Below are 21,303 nucleotides of genomic sequence, written 5' to 3'. Positions count from 1 at the left end.
AAGAAATTAATTTTTTTTCTCGATTTCCTGGATAAATTTCGCGAATCCTTTACAAGTACGAAGTTCACTTCATCAAGTCCAGCTACCCAATAATTTTTTTATTAAAATGTTTATACAGTATGTCACATTTTATAAAAAGACAATTTTATGAAAGAAATTAATTTTTTTTCTCGATTTCCCGAATAAATTTCGCGAATCCTTTACAAGTACGAAGTTCACTTCATCAAGTCCAGCTACCCAATAATTTTTTTATTAAAATGTTTATACAGGATGTCACATTTTAACTAAAGACAGTTTTATGAAGGAAATTAATTTTTTTCTCGATTTCCCGAATAAATTTCGCGAATCCTTTACAAGTACGAAGTTCACTTCATCAAGTCCAGCTACCCAATAATTTTTTTATTAAAATGTTTATACAGGATGTCACATTTTAACTAAAGACAATTTTATGAAAGAAATTAATTTTTTTTCTCGATTTCCCGAATAAATTTCGCGAATCCTTTACAAGTACGAAGTTCACTTCATCAAGTCCAGCTACCCAATAATTTTTTTATTAAAATGTTTATACAGGATGTCACATTTTAACTAAAGACAGTTTTATGAAGGAAATTAATTTTTTTCTCGATTTCCCGAATAAATTTCGCGAATCCTTTACAAGTACGAAGTTCACTTCATCAAGTCCAGCTACCCAATAATTTTTTTATTAAAATGTTTATACAGGATGTCACATTTTAACTAAAGACAGTTTTATGAAAGAAATTAATTTTTTTTCTCGATTTCCTGGATAAATTTCGCGAATCCTTTACAAGTACGAAGTTCACTTCATCAAGTCCAGCTACCCAATAATTTTTTTATTAAAATGTTTATACAGGATGTCACATTTTAACTAAAGACAGTTTTATGAAGGAAATTAATTTTTTTCTCGATTTCCCGAATAAATTTCGCGAATCCTTTACAAGTACGAAGTTCACTTCATCAAGTCCAGCTACCCAATAATTTTTTTATTAAAATGTTTATACAGGATGTCACATTTTAACTAAAGACAGTTTTATGAAGGAAATTAATTTTTTTCTCGATTTCCCGAATAAATTTCGCGAATCCTTTACAAGTACGAAGTTCACTTCATCAAGTCCAGCTACCCAATAATTTTTTTATTAAAATGTTTATACAGGATGTCACATTTTAACTAAAGACAGTTTTATGAAGGAAATTAATTTTTTTCTCGATTTCCCGAATAAATTTCGCGAATCCTTTACAAGTACGAAGTTCACTTCATCAAGTCCAGCTACCCAATAATTTTTTTATTAAAATGTTTATACAGGATGTCACATTTTAACTAAAGACAGTTTTATGAAAGAAATTAATTTTTTTTCTCGATTTCCTGGATAAATTTCGCGAATCCTTTACAAGTACGAAGTTCACTTCATCAAGTCCAGCTACCCAATAATTTTTTTATTAAAATGTTTATACAGGATGTCACATTTTAAATAAAGACAGTTTTATGAAGGAAATAAATTTTTTTCTCGATTTCCCGAATAAATTTCGAGAATCCTTCATAAGTACAAAGTTCACTTCATCGAGTCCATCTACCCAATAATTTTTTTATTAAAATGTTTATACAGGATGTCACATTTTAACTAAAGACAGTTTTATGAAAGAAATTAATTTTTTTTCTCGATTTCCCGAATAAATTTCGCGAATCCTTTACAAGTACGAAGTTCACTTCATCAAGTCCAGCTACCCAATAATTTTTTTATTAAAATGTTTATACAGGATGTCACATTTTAACTAAAGACAGTTTTATGAAGGAAATTAATTTTTTTCTCGATTTCCCGAATAAATTTCGCGAATCCTTTACAAGTACGAAGTTCACTTCATCAAGTCCAGCTACCCAATAATTTTTTTATTAAAATGTTTATACAGGATGTCACATTTTAACTAAAGACAGTTTTATGAAAGAAATTAATTTTTTTTCTCGATTTCCTGCATAAATTTCGCGAATCCTTTACAAGTACGAAGTTCACTTCATCAAGTCCAGCTACCCAATAATTTTTTTATTAAAATGTTTATACAGGATGTCACATTTTAAATAAAGACAGTTTTATGAAGGAAATAAATTTTTTTCTCGATTTCCCGAATAAATTTCGAGAATCCTTCATAAGTACAAAGTTCACTTCATCGAGTCCATCTACCCAATAATTTTTTTATTAAAATGTTTATACAGGATGTCACATTTTAACTAAAGACAGTTTTATGAAAGAAATTAATTTTTTTTCTCGATTTCCTGGATAAATTTCGCGAATCCTTTACAAGTACGAAGTTCACTTCATCAAGTCCAGCTACCCAATAATTTTTTTATTAAAATGTTTATACAGGATGTCACATTTTAAATAAAGACAGTTTTATGAAGGAAATAAATTTTTTTCTCGATTTCCCGAATAAATTTCGAGAATCCTTCATAAGTACAAAGTTCACTTCATCGAGTCCATCTACCCAATAATTTTTTTATTAAAATGTTTATACAGGATGTCACATTTTAACTAAAGACAGTTTTATGAAAGAAATTAATTTTTTTTCTCGATTTCCTGGATAAATTTCGCGAATCCTTTACAAGTACGAAGTTCACTTCATCAAGTCCAGCTACCCAATAATTTTTTTATTAAAATGTTTATACAGGATGTCACATTTTAAATAAAGACAGTTTTATGAAGGAAATAAATTTTTTTCTCGATTTCCCGAATAAATTTCGAGAATCCTTCATAAGTACAAAGTTCACTTCATCAAGTCCATCTACCCAATAATTTTTTTAATAAAATGTTTATACAGGATGTCACATTTTAACTAAAGACAGTTTTATGAAAGAAATTAATTTTTTTTCTCGATTTCCTGGATAAATTTCGCGAATCCTTTACAAGTACGAAGTTCACTTCATCAAGTCCAGCTACCCAATAATTTTTTTATTAAAATGTTTATACAGGATGTCACATTTTAACTAAAGACAGTTTTATGAAGGAAATTAATTTTTTTCTCGATTTCCCGAATAAATTTCGCGAATCCTTTACAAGTACGAAGTTCACTTCATCAAGTCCAGCTACCCAATAATTTTTTTATTAAAATGTTTATACAGGATGTCACATTTTAACTAAAGACAGTTTTATGAAGGAAATTAATTTTTTTCTCGATTTCCCGAATAAATTTCGCGAATCCTTTACAAGTACGAAGTTCACTTCATCAAGTCCAGCTACCCAATAATTTTTTTATTAAAATGTTTATACAGGATGTCACATTTTAACTAAAGACAGTTTTATGAAGGAAATTAATTTTTTTCTCGATTTCCCGAATAAATTTCGCGAATCCTTTACAAGTACGAAGTTCACTTCATCAAGTCCAGCTACCCAATAATTTTTTTATTAAAATGTTTATACAGGATGTCACATTTTAACTAAAGACAGTTTTATGAAAGAAATTAATTTTTTTTCTCGATTTCCTGGATAAATTTCGCGAATCCTTTACAAGTACGAAGTTCACTTCATCAAGTCCAGCTACCCAATAATTTTTTTATTAAAATGTTTATACAGGATGTCACATTTTAAATAAAGACAGTTTTATGAAGGAAATAAATTTTTTTCTCGATTTCCCGAATAAATTTCGAGAATCCTTCATAAGTACAAAGTTCACTTCATCGAGTCCATCTACCCAATAATTTTTTTATTAAAATGTTTATACAGGATGTCACATTTTAACTAAAGACAGTTTTATGAAAGAAATTAATTTTTTTTCTCGATTTCCCGAATAAATTTCGCGAATCCTTTACAAGTACGAAGTTCACTTCATCAAGTCCAGCTACCCAATAATTTTTTTATTAAAATGTTTATACAGGATGTCACATTTTAACTAAAGACAGTTTTATGAAGGAAATTAATTTTTTTCTCGATTTCCCGAATAAATTTCGCGAATCCTTTACAAGTACGAAGTTCACTTCATCAAGTCCAGCTACCCAATAATTTTTTTATTAAAATGTTTATACAGGATGTCACATTTTAACTAAAGACAGTTTTATGAAAGAAATTAATTTTTTTTCTCGATTTCCTGGATAAATTTCGCGAATCCTTTACAAGTACGAAGTTCACTTCATCAAGTCCAGCTACCCAATAATTTTTTTATTAAAATGTTTATACAGGATGTCACATTTTAACTAAAGACAGTTTTATGAAAGAAATTAATTTTTTTTCTCGATTTCCTGCATAAATTTCGCGAATCCTTTACAAGTACGAAGTTCACTTCATCAAGTCCAGCTACCCAATAATTTTTTTATTAAAATGTTTATACAGGATGTCACATTTTAAATAAAGACAGTTTTATGAAGGAAATAAATTTTTTTCTCGATTTCCCGAATAAATTTCGAGAATCCTTCATAAGTACAAAGTTCACTTCATCGAGTCCATCTACCCAATAATTTTTTTATTAAAATGTTTATACAGGATGTCACATTTTAACTAAAGACAGTTTTATGAAAGAAATTAATTTTTTTTCTCGATTTCCTGGATAAATTTCGCGAATCCTTTACAAGTACGAAGTTCACTTCATCAAGTCCAGCTACCCAATAATTTTTTTATTAAAATGTTTATACAGGATGTCACATTTTAAATAAAGACAGTTTTATGAAGGAAATAAATTTTTTTCTCGATTTCCCGAATAAATTTCGAGAATCCTTCATAAGTACAAAGTTCACTTCATCGAGTCCATCTACCCAATAATTTTTTTATTAAAATGTTTATACAGGATGTCACATTTTAACTAAAGACAGTTTTATGAAAGAAATTAATTTTTTTTCTCGATTTCCTGGATAAATTTCGCGAATCCTTTACAAGTACGAAGTTCACTTCATCAAGTCCAGCTACCCAATAATTTTTTTATTAAAATGTTTATACAGGATGTCACATTTTAAATAAAGACAGTTTTATGAAGGAAATAAATTTTTTTCTCGATTTCCCGAATAAATTTCGAGAATCCTTCATAAGTACAAAGTTCACTTCATCAAGTCCATCTACCCAATAATTTTTTTAATAAAATGTTTATACAGGATGTCACATTTTAACTAAAGACAGTTTTATGAAAGAAATTAATTTTTTTTCTCGATTTCCTGGATAAATTTCGCGAATCCTTTACAAGTACGAAGTTCACTTCATCAAGTCCAGCTACCCAATAATTTTTTTATTAAAATGTTTATACAGGATGTCACATTTTAACTAAAGACAGTTTTATGAAGGAAATTAATTTTTTTCTCGATTTCCCGAATAAATTTCGCGAATCCTTTACAAGTACGAAGTTCACTTCATCAAGTCCAGCTACCCAATAATTTTTTTATTAAAATGTTTATACAGGATGTCACATTTTAACTAAAGACAGTTTTATGAAGGAAATTAATTTTTTTCTCGATTTCCCGAATAAATTTCGCGAATCCTTTACAAGTACGAAGTTCACTTCATCAAGTCCAGCTACCCAATAATTTTTTTATTAAAATGTTTATACAGGATGTCACATTTTAACTAAAGACAGTTTTATGAAGGAAATTAATTTTTTTCTCGATTTCCCGAATAAATTTCGCGAATCCTTTACAAGTACGAAGTTCACTTCATCAAGTCCAGCTACCCAATAATTTTTTTATTAAAATGTTTATACAGGATGTCACATTTTAACTAAAGACAGTTTTATGAAAGAAATTAATTTTTTTTCTCGATTTCCTGGATAAATTTCGCGAATCCTTTACAAGTACGAAGTTCACTTCATCAAGTCCAGCTACCCAATAATTTTTTTATTAAAATGTTTATACAGGATGTCACATTTTAAATAAAGACAGTTTTATGAAGGAAATAAATTTTTTTCTCGATTTCCCGAATAAATTTCGAGAATCCTTCATAAGTACAAAGTTCACTTCATCGAGTCCATCTACCCAATAATTTTTTTATTAAAATGTTTATACAGGATGTCACATTTTAACTAAAGACAGTTTTATGAAAGAAATTAATTTTTTTTCTCGATTTCCCGAATAAATTTCGCGAATCCTTTACAAGTACGAAGTTCACTTCATCAAGTCCAGCTACCCAATAATTTTTTTATTAAAATGTTTATACAGGATGTCACATTTTAACTAAAGACAGTTTTATGAAGGAAATTAATTTTTTTCTCGATTTCCCGAATAAATTTCGCGAATCCTTTACAAGTACGAAGTTCACTTCATCAAGTCCAGCTACCCAATAATTTTTTTATTAAAATGTTTATACAGGATGTCACATTTTAACTAAAGACAGTTTTATGAAAGAAATTAATTTTTTTTCTCGATTTCCTGGATAAATTTCGCGAATCCTTTACAAGTACGAAGTTCACTTCATCAAGTCCAGCTACCCAATAATTTTTTTATTAAAATGTTTATACAGGATGTCACATTTTAACTAAAGACAGTTTTATGAAGGAAATTAATTTTTTTCTCGATTTCCCGAATAAATTTCGCGAATCCTTTACAAGTACGAAGTTCACTTCATCAAGTCCAGCTACCCAATAATTTTTTTATTAAAATGTTTATACAGGATGTCACATTTTAACTAAAGACAGTTTTATGAAAGAAATTAATTTTTTTTCTCGATTTCCTGGATAAATTTCGCGAATCCTTTACAAGTACGAAGTTCACTTCATCAAGTCCAGCTACCCAATAATTTTTTTATTAAAATGTTTATACAGGATGTCACATTTTAAATAAAGACAGTTTTATGAAGGAAATAAATTTTTTTCTCGATTTCCCGAATAAATTTCGAGAATCCTTCATAAGTACAAAGTTCACTTCATCGAGTCCATCTACCCAATAATTTTTTTATTAAAATGTTTATACAGGATGTCACATTTTAACTAAAGACAGTTTTATGAAAGAAATTAATTTTTTTTCTCGATTTCCCGAATAAATTTCGCGAATCCTTTACAAGTACGAAGTTCACTTCATCAAGTCCAGCTACCCAATAATTTTTTTATTAAAATGTTTATACAGGATGTCACATTTTAACTAAAGACAGTTTTATGAAAGAAATTAATTTTTTTTCTCGATTTCCCGAATAAATTTCGAGAATCCTTCATAAGTACAAAGTTCACTCCATCGAGTCCATCTACCCAATAATTTTTTTATTAAAATGTTTATACAGGATGTCACATTTTAACTAAAGACAGTTTTATGAAAGAAATTAATTTTTTTTCTCGATTTCCTGGATAAATTTCGCGAATCCTTTACAAGTACGAAGTTCACTTCATCAAGTCCAGCTACCCAATAATTTTTTTATTAAAATGTTTATACAGGATGTCACATTTTAAATAAAGACAGTTTTATGAAGGAAATAAATTTTTTTCTCGATTTCCCGAATAAATTTCGAGAATCCTTCATAAGTACAAAGTTCACTTCATCGAGTCCATCTACCCAATAATTTTTTTATTAAAATGTTTATACAGGATGTCACATTTTAACTAAAGACAGTTTTATGAAAGAAATTAATTTTTTTTCTCGATTTCCTGGATAAATTTCGCGAATCCTTTACAAGTACGAAGTTCACTTCATCAAGTCCATCTACCCAATAATTTTTTTATTAAAATGTTTATACAGGATGTCACATTTTAACTAAAGACAGTTTTATGAAGGAAATTAACTTTTTTCTCGATTTCCCGAATAAATTTCGCGAATCCTTTACAAGTACGAAGTTCACTTCATCAAGTCCAGCTACCCAATAATTTTTTTATTAAAATGTTTATACAGGATGTCACATTTTAACTAAAGACAGTTTTATGAAGGAAATAAATTTTTTTCTCGATTTCCCGAATAAATTTCGAGAATCCTTCATAAGTACAAAGTTCACTTCATCGAGTCCATCCACCCAATTATTTTTCTATCAAAATGTTTATACAGTATGTCACATTTGAAATGAAGATAAGTTTTATAAAGAAAATTCGTACAAAGTGGGTGTATTCGTATATAGATGAAAATAATTGATAAAATTTCGACTTTTGTCACTTCCTTTCTCGAATTTATAATCAGATATATAACAACGATTTCCTGTTTCGATTCGATAGTGTTGCGATTACAAAAAACGATATTTTTCAATTTTAAAGTATTAGAAAATCAAAAAAAACCGACCTTAATACTTTAAATAGCGTAAAAACAGTATCTAACTGTCTGTGAAACGTGCAAACAAAAATATCTCCAACAATTCCCCGTTAGCAATTGTTGAAGTAGGTTAAATTTTTCCATATTAAAATCATCACCGACGATGTTATCATGTATCTAACGATGTAATTAAACACTTTGAATATTTCATTATACATACACAGTCAAGGACACAACGATGTAGAATGTTAAATTCGATTATATAATACGCTTTCGCAAATTTGTACAAAAATATTTATAAATACGGATCTGGTTTAATTTACGCCACCCCAATTAAACAATTTAAAACAAACAAAAAACCTCGAAAACTTGAAGATTTTTTTAATTTTTCAAAATATAATTTATGTCCGTGGCGTTCTAATATACAGGGTATCTTCGGAAAGTAATATAAGTCGAAATACGACCCTGTATTATAACGCGAGGCGTAAGCTTCCCGGAAGACTACAAGTTAGCCGTTTAAACCGTATCGATTAAAATGAAAATCCTATTAAATGATACTATGTAGGGTTTCGAGACGAAATTAAAATACACTGCTCAAAATAATTATAAAACAAAACCAACACATTTACACGAACCCAACACGTTTTGAATCAAAGAAAGATTCATTCAAGCAGTTCTAGAACTGTCTACATATCTGCGGAGCTACGCTGCTTCCAGAGATTTATCACGCGCGACAAACACAAGTTTAATTTATCGACAATACTCAATTATACATTATAGTATATGATTAAGCTTGAAATAAAAGTGATTTATTTATAATATTTTCGTGAAAATACAAATTGATCGATATTTTTAATCGATTCTTATTATTTTTCTAATATACCCTACGAAAATTGACACTTTAGGGTAACGCCATCTATAACTAAACACAAAAGTCGATTCGAATTGAAGTTATTTCAATGGAAACAAATAGGGATCTGTATTATCGACTAAGTTGGCGGTATTGTAAACAATTTTGACATTTAGTTATAGGTTAATGTAATGATGTGTATTATGGATTTTTTACTTTTCGTATAATCATTTATTAAGACATATTAATAAACATATTTTTTTTATAATCACAGAATGACTAAATTTTAATGCAAAACAAACAACGATAATGACTCAGAAATACGCCTACTATACAGATACAGTAGAGGCATATCTCCTTATAAAAATATCTAACGATGATTTGACTATAAATGCCTATAAGTTGAATGTCTGGAAAGGAATGTGGTTAATAAAAAAATTAATCATACTTTATTGGTCATTATTTTTCGACTTAATGATTTTTGAAACTTTTTCATTGGTCTAAACCTTCAAAAACGTATCATTTTAAATATAATTTGAATATAGTTTATTATTTTTTCGAAAAAATGTGTTTTATTCAATTAAAGGTGTGTTAAAGGAATTATTTATAAAGAATCTAGCCTTTTACTTACCTACCCAACTTCTCTAGGTCTCATTTAAATAAATAAATGTTTATATAATGCATTTCTGTTATTATCTCTCTATTTAAGAAAAGAAATATATAATTCGCCTTTCAAAATACGTTTTTTTCAGCTCAAATTAAATGAATTTGTGTCTAAAGTGCATTTGAAGTGTTAACAAACGCTAATTTTTTAGAAAATAAAACCAATTATCATAAATGTGAAATGAATACATGTCACAACGTCGCAATTTAATCAAAATTATCAGAATTGGTCACTTTGTACCATTTCAGACATTTTTTATTTTTTTAGTTAACATAGTTGAGAGAATTGAAATGATAAACATATTTCTATTTATTTAATATTTTTATCCCAATTGAAATATTGAATTTACAATTTATTAATTTACATTTTCGAAAAAAATAGTATCTAAATATCTAATTCTTTAATATATATTTATAAGGCTTAAGATAATAAACTTAAGTTAAGCAGAATTCTTACCGAAAGAATCAGTGCCAACTTTCGTCTATTCTAAGTCTGAAGTGAATATTTTATTTCTGTTTCTCTGACCACACGCAAAAATAGATTAACAGAAATTAAAGTTTAAATATTGCGTTTCATTCACCTCAATACTGTCATTTTCTCAAGTTTCCGTCCGTAAAATAGTAAAAATAAAAGAAGAAGAATATTTAACATCACATAAAGAAATTGAAAGAAAAAAGAAAAAATTCTCGTTCGAATTATTTCGAATGTGTTAGCATCTGGTATCGAATAATAGAAAAGTAAGTATGTATTTTAAATGAATCGGAAACTTCACTTGTTTAGTCTCAGTGATAACTCTTGACATACATTATGAGAAAGTAGGAAATGTAGGTAGGTAGGTACATACAAAAACATTCGCCTGAAGGCATATACTTAACGAGGTAGGTAGAAAGATACCTACTTAATGATTTGTGGTCTATTTGAACTACTTAGACGTTACTAGTTACGTTTATCAAATAATTCACTTAAATTAATCGAGAGCAATAACCATTAAATTCAATTAAAGTATTAATATAGTTGATATCACAATTTAAATTAACTAGTCTACAACATAACCTATAAAACAGTCACTGACCTTTTCTTTAGCCCTTCCTGCATGTTTTTGAACAGATTTAGCCAACAGACTACCACGACTTTCCGCCATAACTTATATTTTTAAACACTGTCCCAGTTTGTCACAATACACACACACACGACTTTTTTTTACAAAATTCCTGTGATGTAAGCTTATCTCGCAACACTAATTCCACTTCACAAAGTTACTTTTAGATCCTGACCAGAGCTGTAATATGTTCAGCTCTTCTCTTTTTAGCTCACTTGCTACACCCGTCAGTCGCAATCTGTGCCTTAAACTGAGAAGCGTAGGTAAATTGAAATTGAAACAGGTGGTAAATCATATGGCTGTAGTTGCTATTGGCCACTATACGTTCCTTATACAGATACCTACTACAACTTATTCTGACGTTCATTAATAGATGGCGATGGCCAGAATTTTTAATATATCTGTTATTTATCATATTTTATAGAAATGATAATAAAATTTTAGTATTTAAAACAAAATTATTATTTATCAACATAATATAATATGTATTATCGAATTATCATGAAACGGAAAAATAATTTTTTCTAAATATTTATAATACTTGACCAATAGATGTCAGTGTTAAGAATCATATATTTGATTACTTATGCATTACGTTTTACACAAATGTACGAATGGTAGCGTATTTTAGAAACTGTGGAAATTTAATTAAGAAACATATTTTTAAACTAATTATCAATTAATTATATAGATTACTTTTCACCGTATCAACAAATGATAACATAATAGAATATTTATATTGAGAGAAAAATTATGAAACAATCAATTCACGGTAGGGTACGCTATAGTTAAGTCGAGGTTTTTGTTATAAATTCTAAGATCGACATTTCTAATTTTAATTGAAACTACAAGGTTGGTGAAATCAGTCGCGTGTAGATACTCTTATTGAAATAAAAACATGTCTCAGAAAAAAATTGGGATTGTCGGAAGGTAAGACATTATTATCAAATTTTAAGAGATATTTTATTAAGCAGCTTATATTGTTAGCCCTTAACCGCCTTTAATGAAGGTAGATTTCACCTTCGACTTGACCTTTAACTATATTTTGAAATCACCTTGTATAATTATAATGTAACTCTGCAATTAAATTGCACTCTCGTCATTTTATAAATTCCTATATCTAGATGGTTAGTCATCTTGTTTAAATTTCGTTTCGTACGATTTTCCAATTGCCATTTTGTAATGGAAACATTCAAAATGGACGAAACGTTATTCTTTAAACATAATAATGTTATCTGATAATATGTAGAGGGTCGCTAAGTTTATCTCAAAAGTATAATCAAAACATTGTTTACTTTATACACGAAGATTACATATTTATTTAAAGAAAAATAGAGGAATTATTAGATAATTTTATTATAATTTTTTTTAAGTATTACTTAATTTGTATGATTGTTATTAAAACTATAAATCTTTAAAAAAAATTTTTTCGTTACGTATCGATAGCTTACTTGTAACATTTGGCAACCATGTTGAAACTATTATAATTTTTATTACTATAAAATGAAAATTAAAAATATAATAATCTATCGCAGAGGTGTATATGGATTTTTTTATTAAATTAAATTTGTAAACAGGTTTTATATCAGTGATATTGGAAGTTTTACGAAGCAGTTTTAATAGAAAGTGTACGCCTATGATTCAAGGACGTGCCTTTAAATTACAATTAGTTCGATAGTAAAACTAAACGTTGATGTCATTAAAATATCTATAGAATGAATATTTTTAATATAATCTGATAAATATTTTTTTAATCATTCATTGTATTAAAAAATTATAGATATAAGAACAATACAAAAAACGAATCCAATTCATACAGTTTCGCCATCTAGTGGCAAAAATTCGATATCAAATTATTTGATTCATATTATAATTGTACAACTATTACGTAAATCAATTTCTTTCGTTGTTTTATTTGAAATATATTAAATGTTTCGATGAATAATGAATAAAAACAATATTTATAGCTATCGGCCATTATAGTAAAAACTAGTTATTGTAAACACGATTCAGTTTACCAAGAAATATTGTTTTTAATTTCAGTGGTTTGATTGGACGATCATGGGCCATGATATTCGCTGCTTCCGGTTACACCGTTTCACTTTACGATATCGAATCGAAACAAATTGAAAGTGCACTTATTGACATAGAACAACAACTTAAAACTTTAGAAAAAGAAAATTTACTTAGAGGAAAATTGAACGCCAAACAACAATTTGCTCTTATTAGCGGCAAGTAAAAATCTTCAGTTTACAAACTAACGCCATATTGAATTTCATAGTTGACATAGCATTGCTGTGTTGCCACATTTATATTTTATGCTTGTTGCTATTAAAAATATTACGAATCGAGATTAAATATATAACAGGGATAATCATAAATGTACATTATTATTAAATAATTTTAAATTTAGAGTTGTATTTTAATGGCCGTTTTGATAATAATGACTTAACTCTAGGAACAACGTCTTTAGGGGAAGCTGTTCGAGATGCGGTAATAGTTCAAGAGTGTGTACCGGAAATACTCGACTTGAAAAGAAAAGTATGGAAACAAGTCGACGATTTAGTATCTCCTAATACTATTTTATCTAGTTCGACTTCGACATTTATGCCATCACTTTTCAGCGATCAACTTAAAAATAAGTAAAAATTTCATTTTGATATTAATGAATTTGAACAAAACCGTTTGTCGATTTATAGGAAAAATATAATTGTGTCACATCCCGTCAATCCTCCTTATTACGTACCTGTCATCGAGGTAGTACCAGCTCCGTGGACTGATCCGGAAGTTGCTAAAAAAACTCGAGCTATTTGGGAGGAAGTTGGACAAATGCCAGTTTCCTTATCAAGAGAAATACCCGGATTTATCATCAATAGATTACAGTTAGTACCTAACCTAACTTCAAATAAAACTAACCTAACTTTTCATTTATTCATATTATACATTTAGATATGCGCTTTTGAATGAAACGTGGAATTTGGTATCCGAAGGAATCCTCGACGTAAAAGATATAGATAAAGTGATGTCACATGGTTTGGGTATGAGGTACGCTTTTATGGGTATGCTCGAAACGGCTCATTTAAACGAGCACGGATTCGAAAATTATTGTAAGAGATACGGGGAAACTATCTACAACGTTAGTAAAGATTTCAAACCTATTCCCAAATTCGAAGGGCCTAACGTAAAAGAAATTGCCAAACAGTTGGAAGTCGATGTACCTTTGGATAAATTACAGGTGAGAATTCACTGGTTCTATTCTCGAGTGCTCTTTATTGTTGATTTCGAGCGGATAAATTGACGTTAATGACATTTGATTGTTTGTAGTTCTATGTTTTCATTATTTCCGGTATAATATTGGTTATTTGTATTACAGGAGAGAAGAAACTGGAGGGATTTGGCTCTAACGAAACTAAGTCAATTGAAAAATGAAATGGAAAAACTTAAATAAAATACTTGTATATGGAAATTGGAATAAATATATATTTTCAACTTTTTACTCGTTATTTTTCAATATATGACAAATTATCGGGCAACCTTGATATGTTTTCTTCTTTAATTTGCAATTTGGCCTTTCCTTATATGGTTAGTTTTGATGACGTCACGATAAGTTATTGGACGTTTTGTTCTCTTATTTCAAATTTAGAGTTCCCTTATATGATTAGTTTGATGACATATCGGGCAACCTATTCATTAACAACCTTGATGTTTTCATTATTTCATCTGAACATTTGCTTTTTCCTAATAAAAGAGCAAACAAATGACGTTACGATAAGTTATCGGTCAACCTATCCTTTATTAACCTTGATACGTTTTCTTCTCTTATTTGAAATTTGGCCTTTCCTTATACAGTTAGTTTTACTGACGTCACGATAGGTTATCGGGCAACCTATGCTTTATCAACCTTGATGTTTTCTTCTTTTATTTTTTGAAATTTGGCCTTTTTCTATATGGTTACATAATTTTGGTTTCATGAGTTATATTTGTTTATTAAAAACGCGAAGAGGAACTTATATTCTTAGTTATCTCTTCAATAATTGATATTTTGATATATTTTGTGAGAAGGGTTAAAAAAAATCAAAATATAAATGTTAAGAAATTTTATTTGGAGGAAAAAATGATGATATAACACAAGATCAATAAAAAAAACAATAACTTAATCCATATGCATTGTCAACACCCTAAATCTACTAGACATTATTATGTAATAATGGATGTACAAAATAGAACTATACCGTCATTGACTCTTACATTTTGTTTAACAATATCTGGCTGCTACTTTACCTATTCAAATATTCACAAAGGTGTGTAAAGTGAAAATTCCCTACCATTTATTTATATATAAATATTTTATTTGCGTTTTAAAATTTATTTTATTCAAATAAAGAAAAGACAAAATGCAAATATAATGCTCGCAAAACTATCCGAATGTATCTAAAAAAATAAAAAACAAAGAAATTCTACAACTACCCGATGAAGTACCCCGAAAGCTTTTCAATTATTTAACCGCCAGCAGTTCTTGATAAAATATGGAAAAAAAAAAGAAACCAAGAAATAATATTAGAGAGGAAAATCATTGAAGAAACCAAGAACAGCTGAAATTTTTTACGAAAAGCAAAGAACAAAGAGTATTTGAGATAAATCATGGAGGAAATAAAATAAAGCAAAAGGAGTCTTAAATATATTGGAAAATCTGAGCACTCTTGTAGAAGAAAGCAAGAAAAGCAAAAATCTCTTGCCGGGAACAGAGACTGTTGGAGATGAATTACAAAGGGAGCCAAGAAAAACAAAGGCAGATATAGACTTCCTGACAAAAATCAATGAGGAAGTCAAGAAAAGTCAAAATCTGTTACGAAAACAAGGAAGGTTGTAAATATATTAGTAGATATCAGTTTTTTGGTACAGAAAAGCAAACTAGTGAAAATATCTTGCCAGGAACAAAGAGTGTTGGAGGTAAATCATAAACAGAGCAAAAATATGCAACAAAAAGAATGGGAGAGACTAAAATGCATCTGAAGATCTCTTTTCTATTGCCAAGAAGAGGTCAATGATACAGAAAGTTGAAAAAAGCAAAAATCTCTTCTTGAGACTTGAGATTGTTGGAGTTAAATCAACCCATATTGATTATTGGGTCTAGTAGGTTGTAAAAAGTTCTGAATCGACTAAAATTTCATAAAAAACTAAATTAAACAATGTAATTCGATAATAATGCTTTTTTGGAATGTCAATTTGTCTAATAAGCTGAAAATAAAGTATATTTATATAAGTTGAAATGGAAATTTGTTTTCGTTACAAACTTACACTTCCTCGATTTTTTTTTCAAGTTTTTCACTCGAAAGATGTGAATTTAATTTGTGTAAAAAAGTTTCATATATCTATTTACGATATAACATCAAATAAGTAACACTCTAAATTAAATTAAATCCACATCTTAGCTGTTAGCACGCTCCTTACATAGTAGAAGCGTCAACTTGGAGATTTAAACAATTTTAGGAGTAATTAATCGATTCCTATATGAAAAATTAAATTATTACTCAATCACAAGTGTAAATTTATAATGAATAATTCAACTTACACCTTTGTAAAAATTTCCCATATTAAGATCAGTTTAATATTCGGCTAATTAACTTACCGAGTTAATAATTCAATTTAGAATTTATCGTATTTATTCAAAAATTAAAATTTTTTCCCGTAAAGTATGAAACCACAGCCAGGGGTTACGACTTTAACGAAAAAGTCTCTTCTCGCCAAGTTGGAGACACTTTATTGGTCGGTAATAAAGTTTTTTTGTTTTAATATATCACTACATATTGATGATGCACACAGAATAACGGGTTTAGTTTTCACCTTCCCCTTCTTCGAGTTTTCGCTTCTTTCCCCTCGAAACTAAAATAAATAAACACATTAAAAACGAAAAAGATGAAAAAAATATTTAAATACGCACCATCGGTTGTCGGAGGTACCTCCTCTTCTTCTTCAATTTCCTCTTCCTCGATACATTCATCATCGTCTTCTTCTTCGATCGCCTCGTAATCTTCTTCATCCGATGTATCATCTAAATTTTGCGAATAGATAGCTCGCAAACCGCCTTCGTAAACTTCTTCTTCAAATTCCGACGAACCTTCTTCTTCACTATCCTCTTCATTCGCGCTTTCGTTACCTTCATTGCCGTTCACTTCTTCATCCAAATCGCTTTCCGCTTCACCTTCCAACTCATCAAACCTTCAAGAATTTAGCATAAATACAACGAAAATCTTAAAAATAACAACAAAATAGTGAAGTTTACGAATGGAAACTAACAAAAAAAAATAGGAAACAAAAAGATCTTTAAGTTTAGGTAGAAAAACAACATAAAACCCAATAAGAAAAGTGATAGAAACGAAAATAATATAAAAAAAGGAATAAGCAAGAAAATGGGCTACAACAAATAGCACAGGACTGGAAAATGCGAAAAAAATTAATAAAAGGAGACTGAAAATTAAAATTCTAATGCTAGAAAAGTCATAAATACTCCTAGAAATGAAGATGTAAACATTGCAACTGCAATTTCTTTGTAAATCACATGAAGATATTTAAATACTAGAATAAGTTTTTGAATGATATAATTTAATAAAAACACAGTTACTAACTTTCCTGTTAATTCAAGTAAAAACAATTTTATATCAATATAATTGAAATTTGGATCCATAATACCAACTGCCTACTTACCCATCCAAATATTTGAGACTTGGTATCATCTTGAAAACCTTCTCCCTGTAATTTTCTACAGTAGTTGCTTCGCAATTAAAAAGATCCAAATTTCTGAGGTTTTTTAGATTCTTTAAAGGTTCCAATGTTTCCAAATCTTTGATTTTGTTGCCACTGAGGTTGAGATTTGTCAATTTCGGGCTAGTTTCTAATAGATTCAACCCGTTTGATATCCTAAATTTTATATCATTAATATTATTATGTTAATGATTATTGAGAAATCTTACCTATTATCGCTCAATTCAAGTTTCTTCAGATTGGGAAGTTTAGGGAAGCCTTTAAGGGAAGTTAAACCAACATTGATAAGTGATAAACTTTCTAAATTGGTAAATTCATCTGTTAAACCAATTATAGAAGTACTTCTGGAGTTATCCAAGATAAGATCTTTGATCTAAAAGGTAATTACACTTTTTATTGAGTCATCTACTTCTACAATACATGAATTTGCAACAGGTAGGTAAAAAAATACTTCTTGGGAAATACTTTATTCAAAGTACAATAAAATACATGAAACGAAATTTCCCCCTCAAAACTCAATGAGAAACGGGTCTTTTAGTACCATATATCAAGTTTGAAAATCAAATATTTATTATAAATTTCATTCAAATAAGTAAAGATTACTATGCTCAAGCATCTTGGCCAGTTTAGTAGAATTATTAATGAATTAATTGATAATTACTGCTAAAAGTATATGGGTTTAATTTGTTACTGTTTCAAAAGTAATAATTTTGAGTAAATCGTAAAACTTTTCAAGATTCAATGGAAAAAAGTGGTAAATAGAAAGGGTACATAGTAAATACGAGAATGCACATGTATTTTAAATTAAACTGACAATAGTCCCTTTTTTTTCTTAAAATAAATCTGCTAAATACATAAATCTATCAAAACTATACCTCATATTTCTCACAAATAACCAAATTTCAGGATAAAAGTATGTAATTGTAATAGAAGAAAACAAAAGTGGGATATTATTAATTTAAGCCTCCATTTTTTTCGTTTTATTCCGCCTAATTATATTAATATCTACGATACTTCATAAATTCCGTAATTTAAATGTAAAATTGTACGATAATGACTTAAAAAAGACCAAAAAACGTTTTTACACGAATTTTCGACATGGTGGCAACACTACAATATTTTCATAATTTTCCAATAAACCGGTTCTATTTTTATCAATTTCAATACGAAATATAATTTAGTTAAAGAAACTATGTCTTAAGATGAATTTTATAATTTCAGTTTAGTTAAATTCGATACCGGTATAATCTAAAAGCATTTTAACTGGATGTATAAAAAAATGACGACATCTCAAGAGTGTTCACAACAACAACAAAAATCTAAAATACTTACTTCCGCAGGATCTTTTCCCCGTTTTTCTAATTCTATACGTTTCTCCATGCCAAAATATATTTATTTCCAACACAAATGACACAATATACACCGAAAATCAGCCAGAATTATTAAAACGTAACCTCGTTGACAAAATTGAGCTTTTACAAAACTCGAGTAAGAACCGCGAAGAGACCCAAGACAGTAAGCATCGATTAGCCACCAAAGCGTTTTATCAATTCTGTGCTAGAGGGGTACCTACAATAACATTATAGATGTCAGTGGCGGGAGAATTATCGACCAATCACAACAAAGAATTCGTTTACAGGTTATGACAAGTGAAATATGAATTAACAGATAATATTTGAAAAATTCATGATTAAACATGTGATTAGAATATTAAAACGAATTATACGTATCTTTAAGAATGTTTAGAACTGTTTTGAGTCGATAAAGTACTTTACATATAATGTATTTTACAAGATTTTCAAGTTTAAAACTTGCGAGGGCGTTTCTATTTCTACGCGCCATATTTTAAATTATCTCAGATTCAATAAATGAGTTATAAACTTTAAATAAAAGCAGATACAATGTTGACTTTGAATGATTCTGAATGTATTATGTCTAAAATTTCATATAAATTATGTTTAAAATAGATTTTGAAAAAAAATTTTTTATATGCCATTGGTAATTCATAGATTTCTAAAATTGTTGAATGCTATTCGTCAATAGATGGACACGATCAACTATTTTCAAAATATTTATGTAATGTTAGTATAACGAATTTTTAAATTGTTAAAAAAATTGGTTTTATTAGATATAATAGAAATATTTGCTTATTAATGCTTTGTAATTATAATTAGTAAGCGTCAGCAGTTACGAACGCTACCTGTAAGTAAATTATTGCAGCTTCAAGATTATTACTACCTATATGCGTTGTTACATTTTTACTTTAGATGTCTCTGGCTGCCGAATTCAGAAATTATGAAATAAAATATACAGTACTATATATAAGGTATTTAATTTACAAGTTTTACTATCGAACAGGCAGTTTGAATAGTTACTTTCATAATTAATTACATAAATATTACATTTTATGATGCCCTAGTTTACCCGATCAAATTTGATAGTTTTTTTGGTATAATTTTCAGATGGTTAATACTTTGTAAAATATTTTATTATCTCAATTAAAAAAACTATTCATTCTTTTAACAATTATTAGTATTAATTTCTAAAAGCAGTTCAAATTGACTTAAAGTTTTGAAATTTTTAAAAAGTATAAATGCTTTTTATAAACTTGATGAGACATTTTAAGTACTACCTTCAAACGATGGCGATTATAGATACTTGTTGTTGATACTTCAAAATTGAATGAAAAAATAAATTTTCTAATAACGTCGTATAAACATTTTTAAATAGTTTCCGGTAAATCTAGTTGATCATTATATTTCAAAGTGTGTCTAGTCGCCCCTAGATGGATCTGAAGTATAAAATTTGCACTGCAGGACGATGTCATTCATTCCAATGGTATTAAATAAATATGTGAACATTAAAAGCTTCATTGCTAAGTGGTTTGTAAAAAGAAATTGATCAAGTGGGAAAAAATATAATAATTTTTCGCGATAGGAAACTTTGACAGGGCTGCCAATTTGTTATAATAAAAACTAACCATTATTTGTTGTACGTTATTGTATAACTTTTTTATATTTTTCACTCGGGATTCTTTTATATATTATATTTGAAATATTTGGTGGAATTGAAATAGTACAAAACTATTTCTCGCAAAAAATAATAATTGATTTATGATTGATTGATAAAATAAATGAGAAATATTTTGAAATTTAATATTTGCGCCATCTATGAATAAAGTTTATAATGAATTATCTATGTTTGACGTAGTAGTTGTTGTAAAAGTTTTTCGTACCCCTTTATATTATGTATTATATAGGCGACGGTTGTTGTAGATAAGAATATCCGAGGAAACAAAGTGAGCGGGGTAGTTTTTTCTCGTTACTGTTTTATAAGGCGTAAAATCAGAGTAAAGCGAAAACGTCTTAGCAGTACGTAAACAATAGCGTCCACACCATATTTCATAATCTATTGTGATGAAGGCGTGAACAATCTTACCAACTTTACTGACTAGAGATTAACAGCGTGTAATCTTTGGCCAACTTTACATACATAAATATTCGTATATATCTCCCGGAGACTGCCGCAAGAAACCCATATCTTAGATATTGTTGGTTTAATCACTGAGATATACCGGACTTTGGCATTATTCCGCTTTACCCTCTCTACACGCTACTACACCCCTCTTTTCTAATGTTCACCCATACCTTTCCAGCTTTATTATGTTCGGGGTGTTAATAGGCTTGTGTCTTCTTCGAGGATTTGAGACAATGGAAACTTGAATCTGATATGTTTTACTAGGATAAATTAAATATATGTATATAGGGAAAGTGTTGAAAAGTGACACC

At 28.7% G+C, this 21,303-nt stretch overlaps 3 protein-coding genes across 5 annotated transcripts in view; 1 reads left to right on the top strand and 2 right to left on the bottom strand.

Moving 5' to 3' along the window:
- LOC130447611 (myc box-dependent-interacting protein 1) overlaps positions 1 to 11,029 on the bottom strand; it is a 32,578-nt gene extending 21,549 nt beyond the window's left edge. The window contains exon 1 of one of the 2 annotated variants that reach the window (XM_056784521.1): positions 10,727 to 11,029. In XM_056784521.1, coding sequence (XP_056640499.1) covers positions 10,727 to 10,795 — 69 coding nt within the window. In that variant the 5' untranslated portion in view covers positions 10,796 to 11,029. The remainder of the gene's footprint in view (positions 1 to 10,726) is intronic. The other variant, XM_056784522.1, reaches the window with a different exon arrangement.
- A 324-nt stretch (positions 11,030 to 11,353) lies between these two features.
- On the top strand, positions 11,354 to 14,275 carry LOC130447610 (lambda-crystallin). Its single transcript, XM_056784520.1, has 6 exons — positions 11,354 to 11,683; positions 12,797 to 12,984; positions 13,212 to 13,395; positions 13,453 to 13,635; positions 13,703 to 13,988; positions 14,127 to 14,275. Exons 1-6 carry the CDS (start codon positions 11,652 to 11,654, stop codon positions 14,199 to 14,201), a joined length of 948 nt encoding a protein of 315 aa, XP_056640498.1. The 5' UTR covers positions 11,354 to 11,651; the 3' UTR covers positions 14,202 to 14,275.
- Positions 14,276 to 14,835: 560 nt separating this feature from the next.
- LOC130447609 (acidic leucine-rich nuclear phosphoprotein 32 family member A) lies at positions 14,836 to 19,081 on the bottom strand. Of its 2 annotated transcripts, XM_056784519.1 has the most exons (5): positions 18,848 to 19,081; positions 17,725 to 17,888; positions 17,459 to 17,671; positions 16,695 to 16,972; positions 14,836 to 16,636 (listed from the first exon to the last, which is right to left on the bottom strand). In XM_056784519.1, exons 1-5 carry the CDS (start codon positions 18,893 to 18,895, stop codon positions 16,587 to 16,589), a joined length of 753 nt encoding a protein of 250 aa, XP_056640497.1. In that variant the 5' UTR covers positions 18,896 to 19,081; the 3' UTR covers positions 14,836 to 16,586. The 2 variants fall into 2 exon arrangements, with proteins under 2 accessions (XP_056640497.1, XP_056640496.1); XM_056784518.1 differs by having other exon boundaries at positions 14,836 to 16,972; positions 18,848 to 19,054.
- Between the last annotated feature and the right edge of the window lie 2,222 nt (positions 19,082 to 21,303).

Source organism: Diorhabda sublineata, chromosome 8 (assembly GCF_026230105.1).
Source record: "Diorhabda sublineata isolate icDioSubl1.1 chromosome 8, icDioSubl1.1, whole genome shotgun sequence".
In the NCBI taxonomy this organism is placed as follows: domain Eukaryota; kingdom Metazoa; phylum Arthropoda; class Insecta; order Coleoptera; family Chrysomelidae; genus Diorhabda; species Diorhabda sublineata.
The sequence above is the reverse complement of the archived record's forward strand: the minus strand, read 5'-3'. Positions and strand labels throughout refer to the sequence as shown.